Raw genomic sequence first — 25920 nt, 5'->3', positions numbered from 1 at the left:
CAGTTCCTTGCCCCAAAGCAAATTGTGCCAAGAATAAAACAAATTGCCAGGAGCAATCGTGTCTCACATCAACAGAAACCTAAGTTACTTAAATGCCATATTCTACAGTACTTTGATGTGGTTTAAGATTACCTATCTATGCAGAATACAATCTCTATGTATCTAAAGAACCTGATTAGTCTAACTATAAGTTTGATAAACATAGATGACTATTGATTTATAATTCTTAATACCTATATAACTTAGAGACTAACACTTCATATTAGAATATTATACAATAAATAACTGTGCAACAAATGAGGATAATGACCTCAAAATTTAAACAATGTATAAGTATCTTGATCATAGTTAGAAATGTACACTGCAGTATGATAAATATATCCTAAAATTGTATCAATATGCAAAAATTTTTAAGCAGAGGTAGAAGCATGCATGCATACAGTATGACAAAGTAACTGTGCCTAGATATACTAATATTGTAGACAAAAATAGGAGCATATTCAATATAATTTAAGTTTTTATCAATATATAAGAATCTATACCAATGTAAACTGCCTATAAATAGTATCTCAAATATTTACTCTATTACTCACTATTATTATTAGTGTGTGTGAGCTCACACTAATCTATTATCCCATCCAATCGCTCCCTTTTTTTCAAAGAGATCCCTAAGCCTACAAAATTTCCCCCTAATCCCCAACCCTATACCAATTATAATCAACCCCTAAATGATATCCCTAACCCTGAGGACAAACTTTGTTGGGAGAGGGATGTTGTATTCTAGAATTACTTCCAGCTGTCATGGGGGTGATGTTCTTTCTATGGGATCTTGTGAAAGTAAAATGATGGTTAAGTTCCAAGATTATTGTATGGTGTGATTGCAAATAGTCTATGAGTATTTGATAGGGATTTTCCGAGGTTTCTATTTGGAGTTCTGGCCAGTGCATTGTAAAAAAAAAAAGTGCACCATTTCAGGTAACCAAGTTGGAACCATCTTGAGCAGCTGGTACCCAAAACAGGTCTTATAGTAGCACTATAAGCATCATGACGTCATATCAACCAGGTGGAGTTGTTGTGGGGCCCTATTTTCTTTCTGAAAACTTCAAAGATTACTGCAGGAAAATTCATTGTTCATTGTGGAGAACTTAAATATTATTTACATAGACATAAACAAACATATATATTCAAAATAGGTATGATAGAAACAAAAGTAGTTATGAAGAAAAGTAATTGTTTTCTAAATTCTTTTTCTTTTTGTCCCATATCATGGCTCCTGATGAGACATGAACCTTATTTTAACAACATTATTGGATTTAGAGAAAGACAGAGCCAATGTCCAACTCCAAAGCCAGCTTTGATTTTTAAGTGAATCATGATTAATTTTAGTTTTTTTTGAGATTCTTACCCTCACATTACATGTCCTCATAAGTCATAATTCTCTTTGCTTGGTGATCCTACATGGATAATTATCTTTTCCTCTTTAGGAATCTAGATGGCCAGTGTCTCTTGACTTTTTGAAGATGAGAATTTTCCTGCAAAGACAAGAGCAGAACCCTGGCCCAACCCTTATGAGGTTTCTTTACCACCTGTATGATTGTCACCCCTGTGAATGAACTACCATTTTTCCTTCTCAAAAGGTTTCTCTTTTTCTATCTTTAATCTTTATTAATTTTGATGATATCTATAATTTTTCTTCTCTTTTAAAAACAAGAGCAAAACCCCTTCCCCAATGTAGCACATCTTTTGGCTTCCATTGTGAGGTCAACATATCCTTGAAATACATCAGCTGATTTAATTCAGAAGACTTTTCTATTATCCAATGTCTCTCTGCTGCTGTTGTCCCTTTCTCATTAGCGTTAAGAAAATTCAAGATTAATAAAGCATTATGTAATCTATTTCTGGGGCTATTTTTCACCCATTTCTGTTTGTTTAACATATCTTTTATAGTTCAATTTGATCCTTCTATAACTGCCTAACCTATAGGATTGTGTGGTACAGTTGTAATAATATAATATTGTGTGGTACAGTTGTAATATTATAATAAGCAAAAAACTGTTTCATTTTCTTGGAGGCATATGCTGGACCATTATCCTTCTTTATTTGTGCAGGTAAACCCATGATGTCTATAACTTCTAATAAATGTGTGATTACTAAATCAGCCTTTTCTGAGCTTAAAGCAGTGGCCTACTGAAAACCTAAATACATGTCTATGGTGGGGTGCACATATTTTAATTTACAAAATTCTGTAAAGTGGAACACATCCATCTGCCAGATTTCATTCCTTTGAGTACCCTCTGGGTTAGTCCCTGTAGGTAGTTGTGGCTACAGAAAGAGCAAGTATGACTTCTCTTCATAATCTCCTTAGCTTGTTGCCATGTAATAGAAAACTCTTTCTTTAAACCTTTGCTATTGACATGATTTTTTATGAAATTCTGAGGCCTGCAACATGCTTCCAATACATAATTGATCAATTTCTGCATTACTTTGTGTTAGAGGACCTGGAAGACCTGTAAAGGATCAGATGTGTGTTATGTATATAGGACAAAGCCTATTCCTGATTATGTCGTGCACCTGGATAAATAATGAAGTCAATTCTGTATCATCTGGTATAAATCCAGTGATTTCAATAGGAAAGACATCTCTTTCTGCATATTGTGAATCAGTAAATATATTAAGAGGTTTTTAAAAAATCTCTTAGCTCCCTGAGAATAGCATATAATTCTGCCTTCTGTACACAATTATAAGGGCTTTGTCCCACCTTGCTTAATTTTTCTGATTTGTAGACTCCTTCCCTGATTTATTTGCATCAGTATAAAATGTATGGGCTCCAGTTATTAGAGCATCATGTACAATTTGGGGAAGAATCCAAGGAGTCCTCTTTATAAGGTTAAGTCTATTGTTTCTCCCCCCAAAATTAGCACAAGCTCTTTGCCATGGTTCATTGTCTTCCCATAGCTTTTTTTTTATTACATCAGTAGTAAAAGGCACTATAATCTCTGCTGGGTCTATACCTGCTAATTGACAAAGTTTCAATTTACCTTTTATAATTAATTCAGAGACTTTTACACATAAGTTTTAATTTTTTTACTTGGTTTATGTGGTAAAAAGATTCATTTTAAAATAATATCAGCCCTCTGCATTAAAATTCCTGTAGGAGAAATTCTGGAAGGCAATATGACTAGAATACAATTAAGATTTGAATTCACCTCATTCACATGTTCCTCCTGTAATTTCTCCTCAACAATTGTCAGTTCCTTTTCTACTTCAGCTGTTAATTCTCTGGGACTATTCAAATCTTTATTACCATCTAAGGTTTTGTTTAAATGAATTATTAGATTAGGTTTTATCTCAACAGACTGGAAATGTCTCCTAACAATCTTTGAAAGACATTAAGAATCTGCAACAAATCTCTCCAAATTTGTGCCTTTTGTGTTCTAATTTTCTGTAAACCTATTTTTATAAGCTAGGTAATTCAGAGAATCACTTCTCTGTATTTTTAGGAGCAATTTGTAATTCCTATATTGGCAAAGCTTTCTTTACATCTTCAAACATTCTTTCTAAAGTATCTATGTTTGAATTAGATAGCAAAAGATCATCTATATAATGGTAAATTATAGACTTAGGAAATTGCTTATGTATTATTTCCAATGGCTGACTTACAAAGTATTGGCACAGAGTGTGTCTATTGAGTATTTCTTGTGGGAGTATGGTCCATTAATATCTCCTAGTAGACTAAGAATTATTAAAAGCAGGCACTGTGAAGGCAAATTTTTCTCAATCCTTTTCTTGTAAAGGTATAGTAAAGAAACAATCTTTCAAATCAATAACAATGAGAGGCCATCCTTTTGGTAATAGAGAAGGCAGAGGAATTCCAGATTGTAGATGGCCCATAGGTTGAATTACCTTATTGACAGCTCTTAGATCTGTCACCATTCTCCTTTTACCAGATTTTTTTTAACAACAAATACAGGAGAATTCCAAGGGCTGGTTGATTCTTCAATATGGTGAGCATCTAGTTGCTCTTTCACCAGCTGTTCTAAAGCCTGCAGCTTTTCTCCAGCTAGAGGCTATTGTTTAACGCATATTGGTTTCTCAGTTGACCATTTTAAAGGTAGGGCTGTTGGTACCTCTAAAAGTTTGCTTGTTGCTTCGTGTTCTTGTATAGCCTGAATGGCTGGTGACCTTTTTGTATAGTAACTTATAATATTCTCCCAGAATTATGAGTTCCTGGGACTGCAGAAATGTTAAACTGGGTATTCCATTGCTGCAGCAGGTCATGACCCCATAAATTTACTGCAATATTAACCACATATGGCTTACCTTCCCTCTCTGACCTAACATCTGCCTCTTGAATAGGCCAATTTGGATACCAAGATTCTGGAGTAATAATACTCATATCCGCACTTGTGTCTATCAAACCAACAATTACAATGCCATTTATATGCACTCTTAGCTTTGGTCTTTGATCATTTATAGAAGTTTGGCAGATTATACGTTTCCTATTTCCTATTGGAATTTGTGATTTATCCTCCATTTCTATGCTATCATCTAGAAAAGTTTGGTTTTTTACAGAAGGCTCTGGACTTTTAAATTTTCCTGATGAGACATGTCCTCCACAGTGACTGGGAATGACTGGGCCACTTTTGGCTTGCAGGCCTGCAAGAGGCCCCTCAAAGAGTTTCCCAATGGTATCAGATTGCCTTGTCTGTGCTTTTTTGATCTGAATTCATTGGTTCCATGTCGGCCTTTGCGACACCTTCTTCGTATACCTGAAGGCCGTGTCCTCCTATTCTTGCCATTCCCAGAGGAGATATTATTCTTAGGAGTTCCTTGTCTACAATCCCTTCTCAGATGTCCAATTCTACCACAATTAAAACATTTGCCATTTTCATGTCTTCTCATTCCTTTGGAAATTGTTCTACTACCAAAGATTCAGTATTATAGTCAAATATCTCAATTTTCCTTGTTTGCAAGATCCATTCATCCATAGGTGCTGATCTAAACTTTAAAGGCCAAGTATCATTTTGCATTCCGAGTTGGCATTTTCAAAAGTCAGAAATACAATAAGTACTCGTCTGGCATCTGGGTCTGTTACTCCTATTTGTAAAGCCTTAGTTAATCTTTGTAAAAGGTCACTAAAGGGTTCTCTCTGTTTAACCCTGGCATATTATTCAATTCGTTTTCCTATTCTTGAATCCTGTCCCAAGCATTTAAGGCTGCTTTGTGGCATAAGGACAAGATTTGTTCATTGTAAAAAGCTTGAACCTGTGGGTCAGCATAAGTGCTGTCACCAAGATTTGATTTTGGGAAATCTTAAGTCCTTTTGATTTTCCCTGTTCTAAAATTTTAGCATCTTCCCTGAAATAACATCTAAATATCAGTGGGAGCTCATCATCCAGGACTGCTGAAACTAATTAAATCCAGTTATGTGGTGTCACCTTAATGCTAGAATCTCATGTATTTATCATAAGCTACAACAGATTGCTTAATTTCTTTTAGATCATTCATTCCTATAGGTATCAATCTACCTCCTTTGATTCTTTTGGGCCTTTAGAACTTGATGCTTTGTCAGAGTAGATTACAGGGTAGGAAGCTAAAACCCTGGGTAAGTCATCTCGAACAGCTACTGGTAATGTTGAATCCTGTCCTTGTGCTTTATTTTCTTGTTTATTAGCTCCAATAATTTCCTCAATTATTTCAAATCTTTTTACTGTTGTCTTTTGTAACTCCTTAATCTCCTGGCCTATATATATTTCTAGTGCTTTTATTGAGGCAGCTAGATTCTGGCCCTCATTCTGCACATATGATTAAGGTCTGAAGTTTCTCCTTTAAAGATAACACCTCATCCTTGGACATTATTTGGATAGCATGAGGATTGCCATCCTGGAGAGAAATTCTTTCTACTAGCCTATCATAACCTTTAAATAAATTTTGATTATCAAATTCAACAGTATGTATTCTTTCAGATAATTTCTCAATAGCCTTAGACATAGATTCAATTTTGTCTGCCAAATTAATGTTACCCTTTTCAATAATATTAGTTTTTTTTCACGTAACTTTTGATTTTCAGTGGTATTAACCCTGTCAACAAGTTGTTCATTTTTAGTCTGTAAAGACTGTATCATTTCTAAAAGTGCCACATTCTTTCTTAAGGATATAATGTGAAGAAAAAACTGAGTCCCAATATTCAATAAATGTATGTATCGCCATAACCATATATGCCTTGAAGAATACAATCCACAGTATTAGCAAAAAAGTTAGTAAAATTTCGATGTTAATGTAGTCTGCCATATTGATTTATTAATTACCTGTTACGAGAACCGGTAAACTGTTGTAGATGTAGTAATCTTTATTGTCCAGCAGGTGTCATGGTTGCAGATTCTCGAGTAACAGTGATGCCATGGGTGGTGACACGAACAGTCCTGAACCACTTTAGATTCCCACCTTGGTACTGGCCAAATACTGAGAACTATACTTTGTTTGACAAACTAAAAGCAATTAAATCAATTCCATACATGGAGCAAGAAGGCCAGAACTTATGGGTAGGGAGCACAAACCGGAAGCTGCACAATGCGGCAATGGGGGAGGGGATGTTCATGAACTTGGGAAGTTTTCAAGTCGCTGCATGTAGTTAGTTCTGCTATGGGGGACTTTTACAAAAAAACTGCTTAGGTAAAAGCAAGCCAAGAGGGCGGGGTTGGGAGACTTTCTGGACTGTGGACCAGTTAGGCCGTTAGGCCGTCCACCCTGTAGGTGTGAAGTCTGAATCCACATGGGGCGCCAGATGAAGGACACTTAAAAGAAATACCACTAGTTCAGAATTGAGAATAATAGAGGGTTATTTATTTTTGGGTAAACTCACAAGTCACAATTCTCTGCTAGAACCAAAAACAGAAACCAAATCCCGTAGCCAGAAAAGAGGCCAGATGCATGCCTTACATCAGCATAAATATTATAAGAGGCCACACCCAAGTGGGCTGGTAACTTAAAGGCTACTGAAAGTAGGAATTCCTACAGCAAGGCAAAATAAATCAATAGAAATAAAATACAAAGATTATGTGAAGAAATTATGAGTTCAGACTTTGTTATTAAATAGCTACATTTTCTAGACATGTGAAGAGAATGACCATATAATATCCCCTTGTCTGCAATGTTTAGGTTTCCTTAATTTGTAAACCTTGCTCCACATATATTCCTTTCTAGAATAAGAGGTCAATCAAGTATAGTGGGCAGTCATCTCTGAAAAGACACTTGGAGCATAGACTTTCTGATAAAAGTTTCCCTTTTTGTTACTCCAAATGTTGACCTTCCTTCAAATGGGTTGATTTAAGATGTAAGAGTTAGCTAGAAATATGGAAAAGCTATTGGCTAAACAGTATTGTAATTAATGGAGTTTCTGTGTTACTCTTTGGATCTGGGCAACCAGGAAATGAACAAGCAGTCTCCATCTCCATTCTCTCCACTTGTTCATTTGTAGATTAAATGACTTATCTACAAATAAACCCTACACATAAATCTCAGGAAACAGCCTGCAAGAAGGGAAAGAAAGTTTGCAAGAGCCAGACGACCATGCTGTTTACTGAGAGAAAGTATCTTGATTTTATTATAAGGAGCTGTATCCATGAAAATTATCTCAACAAGATATGTATCAGTGGGCATGGCAACATGGATCAGAGATATCTCATAAGGCTCTACTGATATGAAGTGCTATAGGTAGTGATTGGCTGCTGAGAGAAGAAGCATCAATTTTCTGGGATAAGTCTCAGATAGGTTATCTAATACCAAATGGTCAGACTTAAATGCCTACACAAATGAGCAGCACTAAATGGACACTGTCAAGCTATAATTTTAGTTGGATAAATACCCAGTCATGTCTTATTTAGATGCCATGTGCTACTACACAGATAATTTTAAACTTTATTCTGAGTAATAATAAACTTCCATTTCTGGTATTATCAGCTATAGAATATGTGAGAATATTTTTCATTTCACATATGTGCAAAGTATTTCTCCATCAAATAATCTAGCTTTTCTATTTACTGTTTCCTTATCTTAAAAGACTCTTTTCTTGAGATTTTGAAGGCTCTTTTTAAAACTTATTTGTCACTGGTGTACCTGTTGTTCTATAGAAATCCTAGATACCGTTTTATTCACTGAACAACAGAATACTGACTTCCTTTCTCTTAATATCTTTGCAGTTATATATTGCATAAGAAAATAAGCCTTACTTAAAGATTTAGTGCATTTTCCATATTTTAAATAATTAAATGAACACTTATTTACAGTTTAAAGTCAAAACACCTTTCCCGCATGGAATACTTATACAGATTCATATCCTACGGCATAGGGGACAAAAAAGCAATTCCAATTGCATACGCTTGCATGCTGAAGAGTTTTCATATACTATGCTGGGTTCACTAAAAATCCTCACTAGAGTTAATTAGGGCAATTAAAAAGTTTCTATAGTACTCTGTTAATATGAGTTAATTATGATAATGTAACAATGTTTCTATAGTACTCTTTTACCATGACTTTTGAGCCCACAGTTGAACTGGTAATTGTAGTCTTAGAATGCTTGTCCTTCCTTCTCTGCCTTTGCACCATGTTAATTTATTGGTAGTTATTTGTGGAAGTTCTACATGTATTAGCTATTGCAATATAAAGATGACCCAAAGGTAATAAGGATCCACTAAGTAGAGTCTACAAAAGTTTTGTCTTTCACTCATGGAAATACAATATAAAAATAAATAAATTAACTTAATCTCAGACATATCAGTCTATAATCATCTATGTCATCAGTTCTGAACCTGTGGGTCAAAACCCCTTTGTGGGTGAAATGACCCTTTCACAGAGGTCACATATCAGATGTCCTGTATGTCAAATATTTACATTGCTATTCTTAACAATGGCAAAATTATTCTTATGAAGCAGCAACAAAATAATTTTATGTTTGGGGGTCACCATAACATAAGGAATTTTATTAAAAGGTTACAGCATTCAGAGGGTTGAAAACCACTGGCCTGTGCAATAAAGACATTTCTGTATTTCTGTATTTCCTTGTGTTGTTGAAGATGATTTAAAAATTAGCTTTAGAACTTTAAACTACTATTAAGCTGTGAAATGTCATATATATATATATATGAAATTTTAAAAACAAAAAACATTGAACTCCCCTTTAATGAAAGCAATATGATTTGTTGTTATAACCTGCATTTATTTGTCACCAATTTTATAAAGGATGTCTTAGGCCCAGTAGAATATAATAAAAAACCTCTGCCTCACTAGAGCTTAGAGTGTAGCAAAAGAACTATGAACATTGCTAAGTGAGGTGGAAATAATTCAAATAAAGGAATCAAACTGCTCTTACATGAGTTAAAATCAAGAGCATAGACCTAGGAGAAAGACGAACAAGACAGGTGAAGATGAAACAAGTTGTTTCTTTGAGTTTGTATTTGCATAGTACAATATTCATGACCCACAGAGGAGTCTGCACTAGGAGAGAAGACAGCATGTGGAAAGGGATGGGGACATAGAGTAAGCGTCACATACTGTGAAAAGTTTAGGCAGAGGGCTTAAGTTAACTACAGAGCTTAGAAGAAGCCTGATCTAACAACAACAAAGGATATTTAACACATTAACCAAATTTTTAGTCTTTTTTACAGGAATATGGTCAGCCTTGAATAGACTAAAAGATACACTGTACCTTTTGCCCTTTTCCTCTGAGCTGTTGGGAGAAAAGGAGTCGCTGTTGTACACCCACTGCTGAGCCCGCAAGGCTCCTAAGGATATTTCCAAAGTCACTGACATGCAGACTACCCTGGTTAATAGCAGCAGGTCCCAAATCTGTGTAAAAGGATTGGTATTGGCAGGGTAGTAGGAAGGTGGTTGCTGACAGTGGTCGGTATGTGTTGACTACATATGCTTTAACTGCTTTAAAGCACATTTATTTAATGAAAATGCAGGTGCTATATGATAAGATGAATAACTGGAGGCAGAAGGAAAGATAGGTAGTTGTTTAGAAGTCGGCAATCATCAAAACTCACTTGCTTTATAAAGAATGGGAAATCTATATAGTAGCTAACTGTCTTCAATTGTAATGACAATATTGAGTCAATGCTGTTTTTGTTTTTGTTTTTCATAGTAGGCGAAACTGCTGAGATTTGCTCGGAAGCCACAGACTTTTTGTGCCAGGACAAGACATGCATTGCATCCCACCTTGTTTGTGACTACAAGCCTGACTGCTCTGACAGGTCTGATGAAGCTCATTGCGGTGAGTTTATCTGCCAGCCACTATGTGGACTGGTCAGCTCAGGTTTTCTCCAATCACATGAATGGATCAGAGCTGTTCTTTTGGCAGGGCTGGGAGGGGGAGTGCTGAAGAGGTGGCTCTGTACATCACTTCCTATAAATGTAAGCACCTGAGTTTGAATCCTTAGAATACACATAAACTGCTGGGCGATGGTGGCGCACGCCTTTAATCCCAACACTCGGGAGGCAGAGGCAGGCGGATCTCTGTGAGTTTGAGACCAGCCTGGTCTACGGAGCTAGTTCCAGGACAGGCTCCAAAGCCACAGAGAAACCCTGTCTCGAAAAACCAAAAAAAAAAAAAAAAAAAAAAAAAAAGAATACACATAAACTTGACCATTGTAGTATACTTGACTCTACTCTTAGTCCTCCTATAGGAAGATGGGAGGCGAAGACAGAAGAATCTTCAGAAACAGACAGGTCATTCAGCCTGAAATACGTAGGGGAAAAAGACAATGGAACCTAGTTTGAATGTGTAAAATGAAATCCATCGACACCTGAGGTTACCCTCTGACCTTAACACATGGTCCCATGGAAATTACACAATCATATTCACCCATGTGAATATGTGTGCCTCTCACCAATATGCACACAAAAATTAGTAATACTAATACTGACAATATTGCTCTTTTCATTCAACTAAATTCAAACTGCTGAACATTGCTTCCAACTTTTTGGCAAGAATATCTGAACAGCAGCCTTCTCATTCCCTTTACTTCTGTACAGAAAATTCCATGGGATCACGTTACAAAAAGCCTTCATCATACGTTTGTGCAGAACTAGAAGGGATGTCAGAACTGTAAGACAAGACAAGAACAATAGCTGTCTCTATTCCATATTTGCTTTTATCAACTGCATTTCTTTCAGAGTTCTCTCAAAAAATGTCTGATTAATAGATTGTATAGAAAAAGTAAAAAATAAATATAATTTTTATCAATTATATTGCATCAGCACTAGAAGGATCCCTTTGTTTTTTAAAATTCTACTCTTGTAACTGTAAAAAAGTTTGTAAATTAAAAAGCACTAGACATGTTTAAATCCAATTTTATCTGTGCATATTACTGCTAAACTTCTATACCTAATTCACTGCCCTCCTCTGTGGAAGAAGGGCTTGAAAATAGCCCAGATTGATCTTTAACTTTTTATTCTTAAGGCTTTACCTCCTGGAGTTCTAAAATACCAGGCATGTACTTCTATATGTGTCTCCAAACGGAATATTTTTGTTCTTGTCTGTTTTCACTTTATTGGTTGAAATTAGGATCTTTCAACTATAGATACCCTACCAGTGAACTTGAGCTATGTACAGCTCATTAACACAGAGTCTTGACATTAACAGGATGTCTATTGCAATTATAGTTGGCCACAAATAAGCTACCCCAAATGCTAGTGGTCCTGACAGCAGTTTCATATTTGGTCACTTTGTGAGGTGATAATCAACTTGGTAGATAGATTCAGAATGATCACTGGACAATCAGCTCTGTGACAGTTTCTTCCTCTCTCAACTTGGACAACTAGTACTCTGGTTTCATACTTCATATGGAACATCATCCTCCATGGGTAAGACATACAACTTGTGCTCACATACTAAGGCCACCACACAGGACAGGAAAGTCATCTTATAAGGTGTTGGCTTCTATCAGAGTTGATCCTCCTAGAACTCCTATTCAAAGAGCCACAGGAAATCTAACCTAAGTTCATTTGTCTTAACTGTAGATGTCCCAAATGTCATATGAAACCAATTCTGATTGCCAAGTAACAGTCTGGTCTAGATATAAGGAGATAAAAGAACTATATATGCAAATATTCCCTATAATAAGGGAGATGAGAACTATTGATGACATTATTGAAGTCAGGATGCCACATAAACAGATTTGTTTCTAGTTTTCTCTTTTTAAAAAATAAAATATAAAATAGAAAGCATCATATCAAATTTTAAAAAGAGAAACCAACAGAAAAGTAAAAGACCCCAAGTGAAGGCACAAGAATTAGAGATCCACTCGTTTACACATTTAGGTGTCCTGTAACAGTACTAATCTGTAAGCTACAGTATATTTGCAGATGACCTGGTAGAGACCTGTGAAGGCCCTGTGCTTGCTTCTTCCTTGAGTTTATAAGAACCTTCCTCAGTAGATTTAGAAGGTCTTGTTCTCTTGGTGTCCTCTATTCTTTCTGTCTCCCTGATTTCTGCCTCTTCTTCTGAGGGGTTCTCTGAGCTCGGAAGGAAGGGATTTGATGGAGACAGCTCATTTAGAGCTGCGTGTTCTATGGTCTCACTCTCTGTGTAATGTCTGGTTGTGGGTCTGTATTTGTTCCCATCTGCTGCAGGAGGAAATAGCTACAATGATGGCTGAATAAGGCACTGATCTATGAGTATAGTACAAACTCAGTAGGAGTCATTGTGTTGTTCGTTTTTGTTTTCAGATCAGCAGTGCTTGGTTTCTTTAGCTCAGCATAACTTTCATTCCTGAGATCTAATAATGACAATGACTCTACCGCACGGATTTCCCCCCTTAATCCTTTTGGTTGTGTCTCTTATTTCTTAATTACTTTTTAAAATAAACATAACAGAAAATTTTGTATTTAAATCACATTATACAAAGAGTATAGTGAAATTAATCATATTTGTTTTATTGTTCAACCTTCACCAATATCCATCTCTAGAATGCTTAGAAACTTGCAATTTGTCTATTAAACAACAACTCTCCAAATTCCCAGTCCATGACAACCAGCCTTCTATAACTGAACTGGTATGTTCCCTGTGGCTTATTTAAGTAATTCATGTGAGGTGTACATTGCTGTTGCTGACTTTTTTCACTTAACATAATGTTTTCAATATTTAGGTTGTGCGTGTGTGTGGTATTTTGAGACAGGGTTTCTCATTGTAGCCATGCCTGTATGTTTGTCCTGGAATTCACTATGTAGAACATGCTAGCCTCAAACTCACAGAGATCCACCTGTCTCTGCTTCCAAAGTGGTGGAATTAGAGGCATGTGCCACCACGCTTGGCTGTGCTAATATTTTAATTATAAATTAAAGTGCAAAAATGAAAGGAATTCTCATATATAACAGATTGAATTATGAATGCTGTAGTATTATAATACTGATATCACATAAGTTATATTTATCAGGAATATCTTTTAAGTAAATTTTAAACTTCAAGTGAATATTAACTTCTTGGACTATTTTTAACTACTTTTAATGAACAAAAATATTTTAGCACTATTTATAAGGAATCAATTTCAATAAAGTTCTAAAAGGATGCTGCTCCAAACATTTGTGAATTTGCATTTTTTATACACAAGTTAAAATGCATACAGAATTTCAGAATCATCAGTGTACAATAGAAAGTTGGGTTAATTTGTGTAAAAATCTAAAGGAACAATAATTTAATCCTACTGCCATTGAAATATAGTTGAGTAGAAAGAAATGTCATTATTGGGTTAATATAAAAAGGTTCTAAATATATTATTCTAATTTTTTTCTGTTGCTATTACCAAATACTTGGAAAGGCATGGTAGCAAGACCTTGAGATAGCTGGTCACGTCACATCCTCAGTGAGGCACAGAAAAAGAATGAACGCATGCATGCTTAGTGCTCAGTGAGTTTTCCCTGTTTCATATAGTTTAGGATGACCCTACCAAGGGAATTACCCACACTTGGCTGGGTCTTCTCAAATTAACTGAATTGGAATCAGATAACTTAAGTTAACTTCTCAATTTAACTAAATTAGGACAATCTTCCACAAACGTCCCATTGGCCAACCTAATGTAGACAATCTTTCATTGAGACTGCCTTCCCAAGTTATTCTAGACTGGATCAAGTATACAATCTAAACACCACTAATATTAAATTGCCTTCTTTTAATCTTTTCATATATAAAATATTTATGTGAACATTAAAGTCCATGAATTTCTATTCAGAGTATGTGTTAGGAACGAAGAACTGAATATCTCAATATAAAGAAGACATTGTAGGCTTCTAAACTTCAATTTCTATTATGAAAAATTCAGGTGGAAAGAATATTACATTGAATTATAATGTTATTTTATTTTTATAATTCAAGTTTATCATAATGAAGTTTCTTAGTTTAAATTGTAACAAATACTGTAGATGAATTCATTACCATTTACTTGTAAATTACAAAAGGAGAATTTGTGTATGTGTTCGTGAACAAGCATGCATGATGTAAGATACACACATTTGTATAAGTAATATAAATATAGTCTTATAAACCTAAGAAATAATACTTAATATTTTGATTATTCAAATATAAGTGGCTATTTTTTGTTTGGGGTTATTAAAATGCAGAGGTTCATTTTCTTCATCTGCATAGTAAACATGTCATCATTCTGTAGAGGTCTGTAATAATTAACTCAACATATTAAATAAAACATTGCTTTGAATTGAATGATAGGTTGGCTTAGCATTCTGGAGTGGTCATATGGGCATCTTCTGTTTCATTATGTTTGTTCTCATTTGAAATTTTTTTCTTTTTACTGAAAATAACTTTTTCCTCACATAATATATCCTGATTACAGTTTCCACTTCCTTTATTCCTAGTTTCTCCCCATCACCACTCCCCTTGAATTCTACTCCTTTTCTGTATATTAGAAAACAAACAGACTTCTAATGGATGAATAAAATAAAATAAAAATATAAAACAAATACTAACACACTGGAATTGGAAAAAAACAGAAAGAAAGAAAGCAAAGTCTAAGTGAAGTTGCAGAAAGGAGATCCACTAGTTTACATACTTATGAATTTGCATTAAAAACACTAAGCTAGAAGTTATGATGTATATGCAGAGCACCAACATAGGCCCTATGCATGTGACCTCAGTTTTTGTAAGTTCACATGTGCTTTGACCATGCTCATTTAGGGTGCCATGTTTTCTTGGTGTCCTCCATCATCTCTGGTTCTTACACTCTTTCTGTCTTCTTTTCTGTGGTGTTTCCTGAACTTTGAGGGGAGGAATTTGATGAAGATACCAATTTAGACCTGGATGTTCTGAGATCTCTTTCTTTGCATAATGTTTGGCTGTAGGTCTCTATATTGGTTCTCATCTGCTATATGAGGAAGCTTCTCTGATGGTGGTTGAGCCAGGTACTGATCTATGAGTATAGTAGAATATTCTTAGGAGTCATTTTGCTAGGCCTTTTGTTTATCTGTTTGAGAATGGTAGTATTTTGTGTCCTCCTAGGTTCCTAGGCTATCTATTCTCAGGCTCTTGACCACCCAATAGTATTAGGTATGGGTTCCACCTCATAGGGTGGACATTAAATCAAGTCAGATATCAATTGATTACTCCCACAAGCTTTGTGCTGCCATCATTCTATTATGTCTTGCATACTGGACACCATTGTTAATTACATGTTTGTGACTGGCTTGGTGGTTACATTCCTCTTTTAATAGTGGGCAGAGTACCTTCCTGTACCAAAGATACTAGTATATAGTGGTGAATGCTCCAGGGAGGCACTAGCTCAACTCCTCTGTGTTCATTGTATTGTATAGGTGTTGTCTATGGCAATGGGGCCTTTATGGCAGTTTATGGAGAGCAACCTATAGTCTTGGCAGCAGCCTGGATTGTTTTCAGATTGCGATGGGACCCTTTTGTTCAACAACTCAATTAGATGTAACCCAGTCCTGGTACTAGAATCTCTGTTTAGTCACAAGAGGTTACTAGTTTGGGATTCACCCCAACCCCATTATTTTGCAATTTCATTTAGATGCCCTTCATATATGTGTATATTTTAGGAAGCCTCTACTATATTAGATTTTCATGCTATCCCGCAAAAGGCCCCTAATTTAAGCCATCTCTCCCTGTATCCCACTTTGAGCCTGTCTCCACCCCAACCCTCCTTGATTCGCCAAGTATAAACCCACTCATCCATCCATAACTATGTATTCTATTTCCCTTTTCTATCAAGATTTATCTTTTCTCCATAATCTCTTACCGTATACCTAATTCCTGTGCCTCTATAGATTGTTGCTGAGGTTCAATCATAGTTTGTGTCTCTTGGCCTTTTTTACTACAACAACAACAAAAAAAATGCAGTTGTTTTTATGACTCAATTTTACTATAGGCTGAAAACAGATGTGAAACTCTGTTTCTCTCCCTCCTGTTGCAGAAATGCATCATTTGTAAGAAGTGAGATAAGTAATTTAAAAGAATGAATGATTAAACTTAAAATGCTGTCTTTTCATCCACTACTTGTATTTATTGTAGCAGTATCTCAGCTAGGGGTGTGCTGTGTTGTGATGGGCGGATGCTTTCATTCCTCCTTTATAGCAAGTACACAAAGAATTGTTCAATCATGATATTATCTCTCACACTATACAGATTATCTGAAATCCTGCTCAATGAAAGTTGACAAGAATTAAAAGTATTATTCACTTGATGCTCCTGTCCCTTGCACCATGGTGTGATTAAATTAGGTGAATATGTGAAGATGAGGTATAAAAATAATCTACGGTGGACATATTTCTGTGTTGATAAGTATTTACACTGATCATACTGCCATGTGGCTAAGTAATATACCACTTATTACTTAGGGAAATAGCTGTTGCTTAAAGGAATATCAGTAATGTGTTAAATTCATTTAAAGATCATCATCTGACAGAGTTCTTATAAAATCTCTGCCATTTTTAAACACTTGACACATATTCATTATCTGGAAATATAAAATCCTGCTATCTCTGGTCTAAAACTGAAATTTTATTAAATTAGTTACCACAAATATGCCAAAACCCAGAAGAACTAAATCCTCTCTAGAAATGTTTACAATACCTCAAAGTCACAAAACAATTGAAGCAATAGTGCAAAATAATGAATAATTTTTAAAATAAATGGTAGGAGCTATAATTACCCCCATATGCCTCACATATAACCCACCCTGAGGGTTAGTATGTTCTGAATATGGAGACCTGAGATTTAAATTGCTCATTCAAGGATGAATTTGATGTTACATGAAATGGAAAACCATGGTGCATGAAAGAAGCTTGGATCTATCTAGTCTCAGGTTCTCAGTCATCCAAGCAGTGCTAGGTATGAGTTCCATCTCATGGAGTGGGCCTTAAGTCAATCAGACATTGATTAGTTACTCCCACAACTTTTAAGCCACCACTGTATGAACATATCTTGCAAAAGAACACCATTATAGATGAAAGAATTTTAGCTAGCTTTGTGTTTGTTTCTTTCTTGGTAGAATGCAGAGCTCTTTCTTGTGTCAAGGATGATAGAACCAACGGATGAAGGGGCCTAAATAGGCACAGCTTGATTTCTACACGTTCAATGAGTTGTGTAGGTGTCATCAGCAATGGGGCCTTGCCCTCAGTTTGTGGAGAGCAGGCTATAGTCTTGGCAACAACTTGGGTTGACTGGGCATTGCCATGAGACCTCTTTAATCAGCAACTCAGATGTAACCCAGTCTTTGTGCTGGAAGATTGATTTTTTTTTTTTTTTTGGTTTTTCGAGACAGGGTTTCTCTGTAGCTTTTGGTGCCTGTCCTGGAACTAGCTCTTGTAGACCAGGCTGGCCTCGAACTCCCAGAGATCCGCCTGCCTCTGCCTCCCGAGTGCTGGGATTAAAGGCGTGTGCCACCACCGCCCGGCTTGGAAGATTGATTTTGTGATAAGAAATGGACCACTTGGACTCTGTCTTTACATTATTTGGCAATTTTATTTAAATTGCTTTTATGTAGGTATTTATTTTAGGAAGTTTCTACTGTATTAGGTTTCCATACTACCCTTCAAATGGCCCTTAATTTTAGCTGTCTCTCCCTGTGTTCCTTACCTCACCCCTTCCCACTGAATCTTCCCGTTCCAGCTCTCCCTCCTTATTCCTACCAATTAACTATCAATTCTATTTCACTTTCCTAACAAGATCTGTCTGCCAACCCTACTTGCATACTCTACAGGTGCTTTTGATTGATGGTTTTACAGATTGTAGCTTAGTAATCATTGAATTAACAGCTCATATGCACATATAAGTACATAAAAACTGTATTTGTCTGTTGGGTCTGCACTACCTCACACAAGATGATTTTTTCTAGTTCCAACAATTCACCTGCTAATTTTATGTTGTCATATTTAAATGCCTAAATAATACTTCATTGTGTGAAAGAAGCACATTTTCTTTATCCATTCTTCTGTTGAAAGACATGTAAGTTGTTTTCATTTACTGGCTACTATGAATAGAGCAGCTAAGAACATACTTGAGCAGAGGTCTTTGGGATAGGATGAAGCATCCTTTGGGTGTATAATCAAGAGTAGTATAACTGGGTCTTGAGGTAGAAAAATCCCTATCTTCCTAAGGAACCACCATACTGATTTCCATAGTAACTGTAAAAGTTTACGCTCCCACCATCAGTGGATGAGAGTTTCCCTTGATTCACATTCTTGCCAGCAGAAGCTGTCATTTGTTTTGTTGCTTTTACCCATTCTAACAGGTGTAAGATTGAATCTCAAAGTAGTTTTGATTTGCATTTCCCTGATGGCTATGGACGTTGAACATTTCTTTACATACTTCTCAGTCACTTGAGTTTATTCTGTTGACAACCTGTTTAGATCTGTACCCCATATTTTAATTGAGTTATTTGGTTTTTTGATATCTATTTTCTTGAATATATATATATATATCCATATATATGTGAGGTTAGCTCTATATTGAATGTGTAGTTAATAAAACTATTTTCCTATTCTATAGGCTACTTCCTTATCTGAATGCTTGTGTCCTGTGCATTACAGAAGCTTTTCAGTTTTATGAGGACCAATTTATTAATTGTTAATTTAATGCAGATTTTAATAGCATTCTGGTTAGAATGTCTTCTCCTGTACCAATGAATTCAAGGCCCTTCCCTATTTTCTATTCTGAGGTTTACTGGAGCTGGTTTTATGATCCTTTTAGAGTTGTTGTTTGTGCAGGGTGATAAATAATGATTTTGTATATGCAGCCATCTAGTTTCACCAGCATCATTTGTTTAAGATGCTGTTATCTAGATTTTCATTCCAAACTATGCCTAACCTAGCCAAGAGAAGGAAAAGAAGGTTCACATCACACTTGGCTAGTTGAATCATGAGCCACCTGGGGAAGGGGATGTTTCAGCTTGACACATATTCTTCAGTGGGAAAAGGTGGTTACTTAGATTAAAATGTTCTGTCTTGCTACACGCATATGGTACACTGATATACATGCAGGCAAAACACCCATACATATAAAATAAAAATAAAGGAATGGTTTTATCTTAAGTAAGACATGTAAAAAATGGTTAAGAAAAGAGTAACCAACTGCTGGTAGAGTATTTTTAAAAATATAGATGTTGGTCTTAGCATAAATGTTTAGTAAAGTCAGTTTATTTTAGAGAGATGATCTTCTAACACATGGTTGAGGTTGAGACAATTGTAAAGATGAGATAGATTCATCCTAAAAAAAAAATTCATCCAAGTAAAGGTTATCATATTCAGCGCTAGGATTTGGAAGAGTGTTTTCACACTGTGTGCAAAAAAAATGGACTATTTTAAGCAAGATAAAATAACACAAGAACCGTGTTAAGGGTAATTAATGTGACTTCAGTTTGTGAGGTGGGTAAGATGAAGCCTGTGCTAAAGACATCTCTAAAATAATCATGGGCTTTAGCTAGGGTGGTTGTCGTGAATCATCAAACAAGGGGATGCACACACAAATTCTCAAAGGAAAATTATCCAGATACTAGTTACATGTTTGGTATATAAATATAAATATAGAACCAATAGTGACTCCAAAGTTTGAGACTTTACAAAAAGAGATAAGATTCATGTTAAATGGAAATCTCACAGAGGGTATACTTGGAGAGAACACTGCAAAGGTTTGGAAGTGATGGTGGTATATTCCAAATGGAATGTTCCAGAAATGTTAGTCCCTATTTCACGATGTGTGCATGTTTTCAGGACACTTATTTAAAAGTATGCGGGAAGAACAAGTGAGGATAAACAGAGTAAAAACCTAAATAAGTACATGCATTTTAAAATCAAGGTGGAAGACCAGTGTAAGTCATTATAAACAAATTGGCAGGGGGTGTACATTGAAAGACCAAAAAACATGACCTTAAAGGAGATGAGCTGTAGAAGAGGAATAAATTTTTAATGAGGAGTCCAGATAAGAGGCAGAGATTCACTTTAGAAGACAAAAACTCGCCTGTTTTAAGCTAAGAACAGATACTACACATGATCTTAGCCAGAAAGTCAAGAAGAAGATCTCCTGAGGAAATTGGGAGTGTGGGAGTCACAGGAGAGGGTAGAAAGGGAGGGGAGGAAGGGAGGAGGGCAGAGAAAAATATATAGCTCAAATAAAAAAAATTCACCTGTTTTAAGATGGGTAGGAAAAATGTAAGAAAATATACCTTAGTTACATTTGTGTCTTGAAAGCTGAAGGGGTCTTACAGTAGGTTAGTTGAGCCAGGAGGAACAATATTATCAAGGGGTTAGGGAGTGGAACAAAGCATTTAGGTTTATGAATCGGGGATTGAGTTACATGGAAATACAAATAGCACAGAACCCATGTGTGAAAGTATAATAGCAGTCCTGGGTATGTACAAGAAGGTTTTGAATGTTTGATGATATGGTGATTAAACGTTGGTATTGGTGAGTTCATTATGTCTTTGCATCATATAATCTGTTCTGTATTATGGAATGTTAGCATGACATGCATAAGAAACAAAGTCCATAAATAAGCACATAAGATAATATAGTCATTAAAATGAGTTAAAATAATGTAAAAGAAGAAAAGAATAACTAAAATTCTTGCTTTTTTAGGGATAAAATGAAACAGTTCGTAAAGAATTAAAATATTTGTTTATGGAAATTCTCTTAGGAACTCAGTAAGGTGTAAGAGAGCATTAGTTCAGTGTGTTCTGACTTTGACATCCATTTAACACAGAGTTTTTGCTGATTAAGGTTTCATGAGCTAAGATTGGTGTTTTATTGAGAAAAGGATAGGGGCAAGAAGAAATTTAAGGAATAACAGAAACCATCCTTTTAAAAGAAAAGAAGTGCTGATGGCTATCTCAGTTGATGCATACTGGTTAAATAATGTAAGAATTCATTCTGTCTGTGTAACACTTAGGGAGCTGCAAAGAGGAAAAGATGCTGTCCCAAACAAGAGGGTGGACAAGCACCAAAACCTGAGCCTGTCCTCTGACTGACACACACTCCATGGCATAAGCCTACCTCATGCAAACACACTCTCCTCTCTCTCTCTCTCTCTCTCTCTCTCTCTCTCTCTGTCTCACACACACATACATACACACGCGCGCGCGTGAGCGCGCAAAATATTTCAAAATTAAAAACAAAACTATTATAAAATGATTTGAATCATCAAAAATATAGTGGGGGCATGGAAGATTGTAGACATTTTGTAAAGCTTATATGGCTATCTTGTTTCACTAGGTTATTACGTGAGCACAGCAGGAAGCTGCAATTTTGAAACAGCATCTGGAGACTGGACTGTAGTTTGTGGTCTCACCCAGGATCCTGAAGATGACTTGGATTGGGCCATTGGCAGCACAATTCCTACTGAAGCCTTCAACCCTGATTCTGATCACACACCAGGTAAACTTAGTAGCTATTGGGAAGCCTGGCAAATGGTGTGAATTTTCCTGTAAAGTAGAACTTGGAAAGATAAGTAAAAGAGCTGTCTCTTCTATTTTCAATACTGAAATCTTAGACTCTGTCACTGTCACATGGAAGCCCATGAGTTCTTCTTAATTAAAAAAGAATAAATAAAAGAAAAGAAAAAAAGAAAGAAAGGCACCGTTTTAAACATTGTTTTCTCTTTTTATTTATTCTTTTCTCACACACTATATCCTGACTGCAGACTCCCCTTTCTCCACTCCTCCCAATTCCTCCTCACCTCCCTTCTCTCCCAGGTCCACTGCTCCCCTATTTTTCTTCAAAAAAGAGCAGGACTCCTAAAATATCCACAAAAACCACAAACCCTCATATCAAGGCTGGGAAACGCAACACAGTAGTTGAAAAAGGATCCTTAAAGAAGGCAAAAGAGTCAGGGACACCCACGCCTCTCTCTTTTAGGAGTCCCACGAAAATGTCAAGATGACAATCACAACGTATATGCATAGGACCTAGTGCAGATCCACGCAGGCTCTCTGATTGCAGTTCCACTCTCTGTGAGCCTCTAGGAGCCCTGCTTAATTGTTCTATGGGCTGTGTTCTCCACCCCTCTGGTGACTACAATCCTTCCTTCCCCTCTTCTGAAGGTTTCCTGACCTTTAGTCTTCATCTAATATTTAGCTGTGGGCCTCTTCATCTGCTCCCATCAGTTGCTGGATGTAGCCTCTCTGGTAATGACTGGGCTAGGCACCAATATGTGAATATAGCAGAATATCATTAGGAATAATTTTACCAACTTCTTTTTGGACAGTTGTGTTCTGTTCTACCATAGGTCTGTCTATGGGTCATTCAGCTTCCAGTTCCTAACGAGGCAGTGTTAGGCATGGACTCCCTCTCTTGGTGTGGGCCTGAAATTAGTTCCTCACTCTCACAAGTTCTGAGTCACTATTGCCGTACGTTGTCTTGAAGGCATGATAGGTTGTAGGTTGAAGATTTATGTGACTGGGTTAGTCTCTCAGTCCTACCCCTAGAAGATTTGTCCTGTTACAAAAGATGGCCAGTTTAGGCTCCATATCTCCCATTACTCGGTGTCCTTGCTAGGGTCATCCTCATAGGTTCCAGAAAGTTTCTACTGTACTTGGTATCACCCCTCAAATGCCCTTCCAAAAATTCTAGTCATCTCTCCCTCCATCCCTTCTTCCTCTGCTAGATCCCTCCTGTTCCCATCTCTATGCATCCCTAGTCCACCTGCAAAATCTATTCTCTTTCCTCTTACCAGGGAGTTCCATGTGTAATCCCTAGAGCTTTCCTTGTTACGTTGCCTTTCTGTGGATTATAGTGTGATTTTCCTTTATTTAACAGCTAATACTCACTTATAAGTGAGTACATATGTTTAACTTTCTGGGTCTGGGTTGCCTTGCTTAGAATATTTTTTTTAGATTTATACATTTGCCTTCAAATTTCATAAAGTCAATTTTTAACAGCTGACTAATACTCTATTGTATAAATATACTACATTTTCTTTATCTACTCTCAGTCGAGGGACATCTAATTAACTCCTGACAGAGTCACATTTCTCAATAAAATTAGGGGATGTAAAGTGATAAAACTACACAAAAAGGGGAGGGAGGGGAGGGACTAGGAGAAGAAGAGGGAGGGGAAACCATAAAAGCTTCTGCCCTGTCCGGTCCCACAGCCATTTGGTCCCAAAGAAATACACAAAGACTTATAACAATTATAAACTGGCCTATTATCTCAGGCTTATTATTAACTAGCTCTTACAACTTAAATTAACCCACAATTCAGTCTGTGTTAGCTATGTGGCTTGGTACCTTTTCTCAGTGAGGCATTCTCATCTTGATTCCTCTGCATCTGGTTGGCAACTACAGACTGAGCCTTTCCTCTTCCAGAATTCCAGACAAGAATTCTCCTTGTCTGGTCACCCCATCTATACTTTCTGCCTAACTACTGGCCAATCATCATTTCATTAAGCCAATACAAGTGACAAATCTTTATAGGGTACAAGAGCATTATCCCACAGCAGTAAACTGTGCGTGGGATGTAAAAACAAAACAGTAAGTAAATAATAAGTACAGAAAGAAGAAAAATAAGAAAGGTCAAATTATGATCAATCATCAGTCCCGCGATGACTACACCATCCACATAAAGAGACATTGGTTCTAAATACAGCACAGTATGACTTGTTAAATATTAAAAACCACTGATTTTTTCTGCAAATTACTTAGAATCTTTTATCATAATTTATAATTTAAAACTACAACTTTTCCTACTCTTTCTTCCCCCAACCTCTCCCACATAACTCACATTCTTTCCCTCTCTTAAATTCATGGTCTCCATTTCTATAACTGCTGTTTTATCTATATATAGTTTTTTCCCTATAAAATGTATCTTTTTAGGATTATGAAGCAGCCTGAAATATTTGATGTGTTTCATTTCATTTGTCAAAATGAGCATTGTTAAAGGCTTAGGTTGACATTTAAATTGTAGAATTCTGAGTAAATGAGATTGCCTGCCATAATGTTGTCTTGTGCCAGTCTGTCTAGAACAACAACAACAAAAAGACAGCCCCTTTAGGAAGATAAAGAATACTCATTGGATTGTCTTTGAACTTCATCTATACCATAAGCTTTTCTGCACTCCAGGCTGGTAGCCCCTTCTGAGACTCACTACCCTCGTGATTTCTTAAGCCAATCCCTTATAAGATCTCTGTCTCATCTCTGTCTCTATGTCTCTGTCACTCTTTGTCTCTGTGTCTTTCTATCACCTTTTCTGTACTTATGCATGCATGGTTATATGCACATGCAGAGTTTTCACGTCTGTTTTATTGGAGAAGCTAAATGCAGTAGCCCCCTAAAACAATTGGAGCAAGGAATAGTAGCAAACCACAGAATAATTTGATAATTAAATAACATTTCAAAGGAAATATATGGAAGATTGGCTTAGCCAGTATATGGTCAAAAAAAAGAACACATTGTTTTATTTATGTAGATTCTGAGCAGATTAAACATTTTTGAAGTTTACTTATAGTTTGACTTCTTTCCTTGTCTCTACCAATGTGTAACAGCCATATGCCTTAATAATCATGTCTTTTCCCCTGCTTTGTTTTAAAATTAATCTTTACTTTGAATATTCTTACCACTTGATTAAGTTCTATTTCTTCTTTTTAACCTAAGATATGTTTCCATTATAAAAATAATAATTTAATGCTCATTAGATCATCGGTTAAACAGGGGAGAGAATCAAGAACCTAAGATCAGTTGGGATTTAATATATTTAGTATATCACCAAATGTGGATAGTTTAAAGACAGAGTATGTTCTTTAATACAGTGGCATATCTGGTCATGTAGCCAGAAGGATATGAATTTCAACCATGTACAATATAATATGTAGACATAAATTTCAGGTAGAACAAAAGTTTAAATGTAATAAGAAAATAATAAAACCTTGCAAGGAAACAGAGTGAACTGTGTGAAATTGAAAGACAGAACCTGCTTGCTAATACCCACAGGGATTTTCTTAAATCAATTTAGAAAGCATTCTGGGTGAAGAGTTATATAAAAATAGCACATAAGGACATAGGTATATATATATATATATATATATATATATATATATATATGTACAGTTTATAACCAAAATAAGAAATAAGTAAATTCCATATCATCTATGTCCTTTTGAATATTCATTTATTCATGTATTAAATATCAGGAAGATCTCCAACTCCTGTTGATACATAAGAGAACTTTCCATAGTGGAGCTTACATTCTAGAAGGAGGGAAAAGGAAATAGACATGGTTAATAAAACATGTGGCTTTTTGCAAGTTGATTTATACAAGGAAAAAAGTCATAGCTGATAGGATTTGGAAGGACAGTGGATGGTGCATGCCTGGATCTCAGTGCACAGTGACTGGTGAAATAGGTCACCAACCACGAAAATCCTGTTGGCAAAAAGACTGTGAGGAGGGGAATGAGTGAACCAAGTGGCTGAGTTC

General features: G+C 36.1%; 1 protein-coding gene across 1 annotated transcript in view; it reads left to right on the top strand.

The window, feature by feature from the left end:
• The window catches only part of Malrd1 (MAM and LDL receptor class A domain containing 1), a 642532-nt gene that overhangs the window by 437344 nt on the left and 179268 nt on the right, over nt 1-25920 (top strand). The window contains exons 29-30 of the mRNA XM_057787647.1: nt 10142-10270; nt 21727-21888. Coding sequence (XP_057643630.1) covers nt 10142-10270; nt 21727-21888 — 291 coding nt within the window. The remainder of the gene's footprint in view (nt 1-10141; nt 10271-21726; nt 21889-25920) is intronic.

Source organism: Chionomys nivalis, chromosome 13 (genome assembly GCF_950005125.1).
Source record: "Chionomys nivalis chromosome 13, mChiNiv1.1, whole genome shotgun sequence".
In the NCBI taxonomy this organism is placed as follows: domain Eukaryota; kingdom Metazoa; phylum Chordata; class Mammalia; order Rodentia; family Cricetidae; genus Chionomys; species Chionomys nivalis.
The sequence above is the reverse complement of the archived record's forward strand: the minus strand, read 5'-3'. Positions and strand labels throughout refer to the sequence as shown.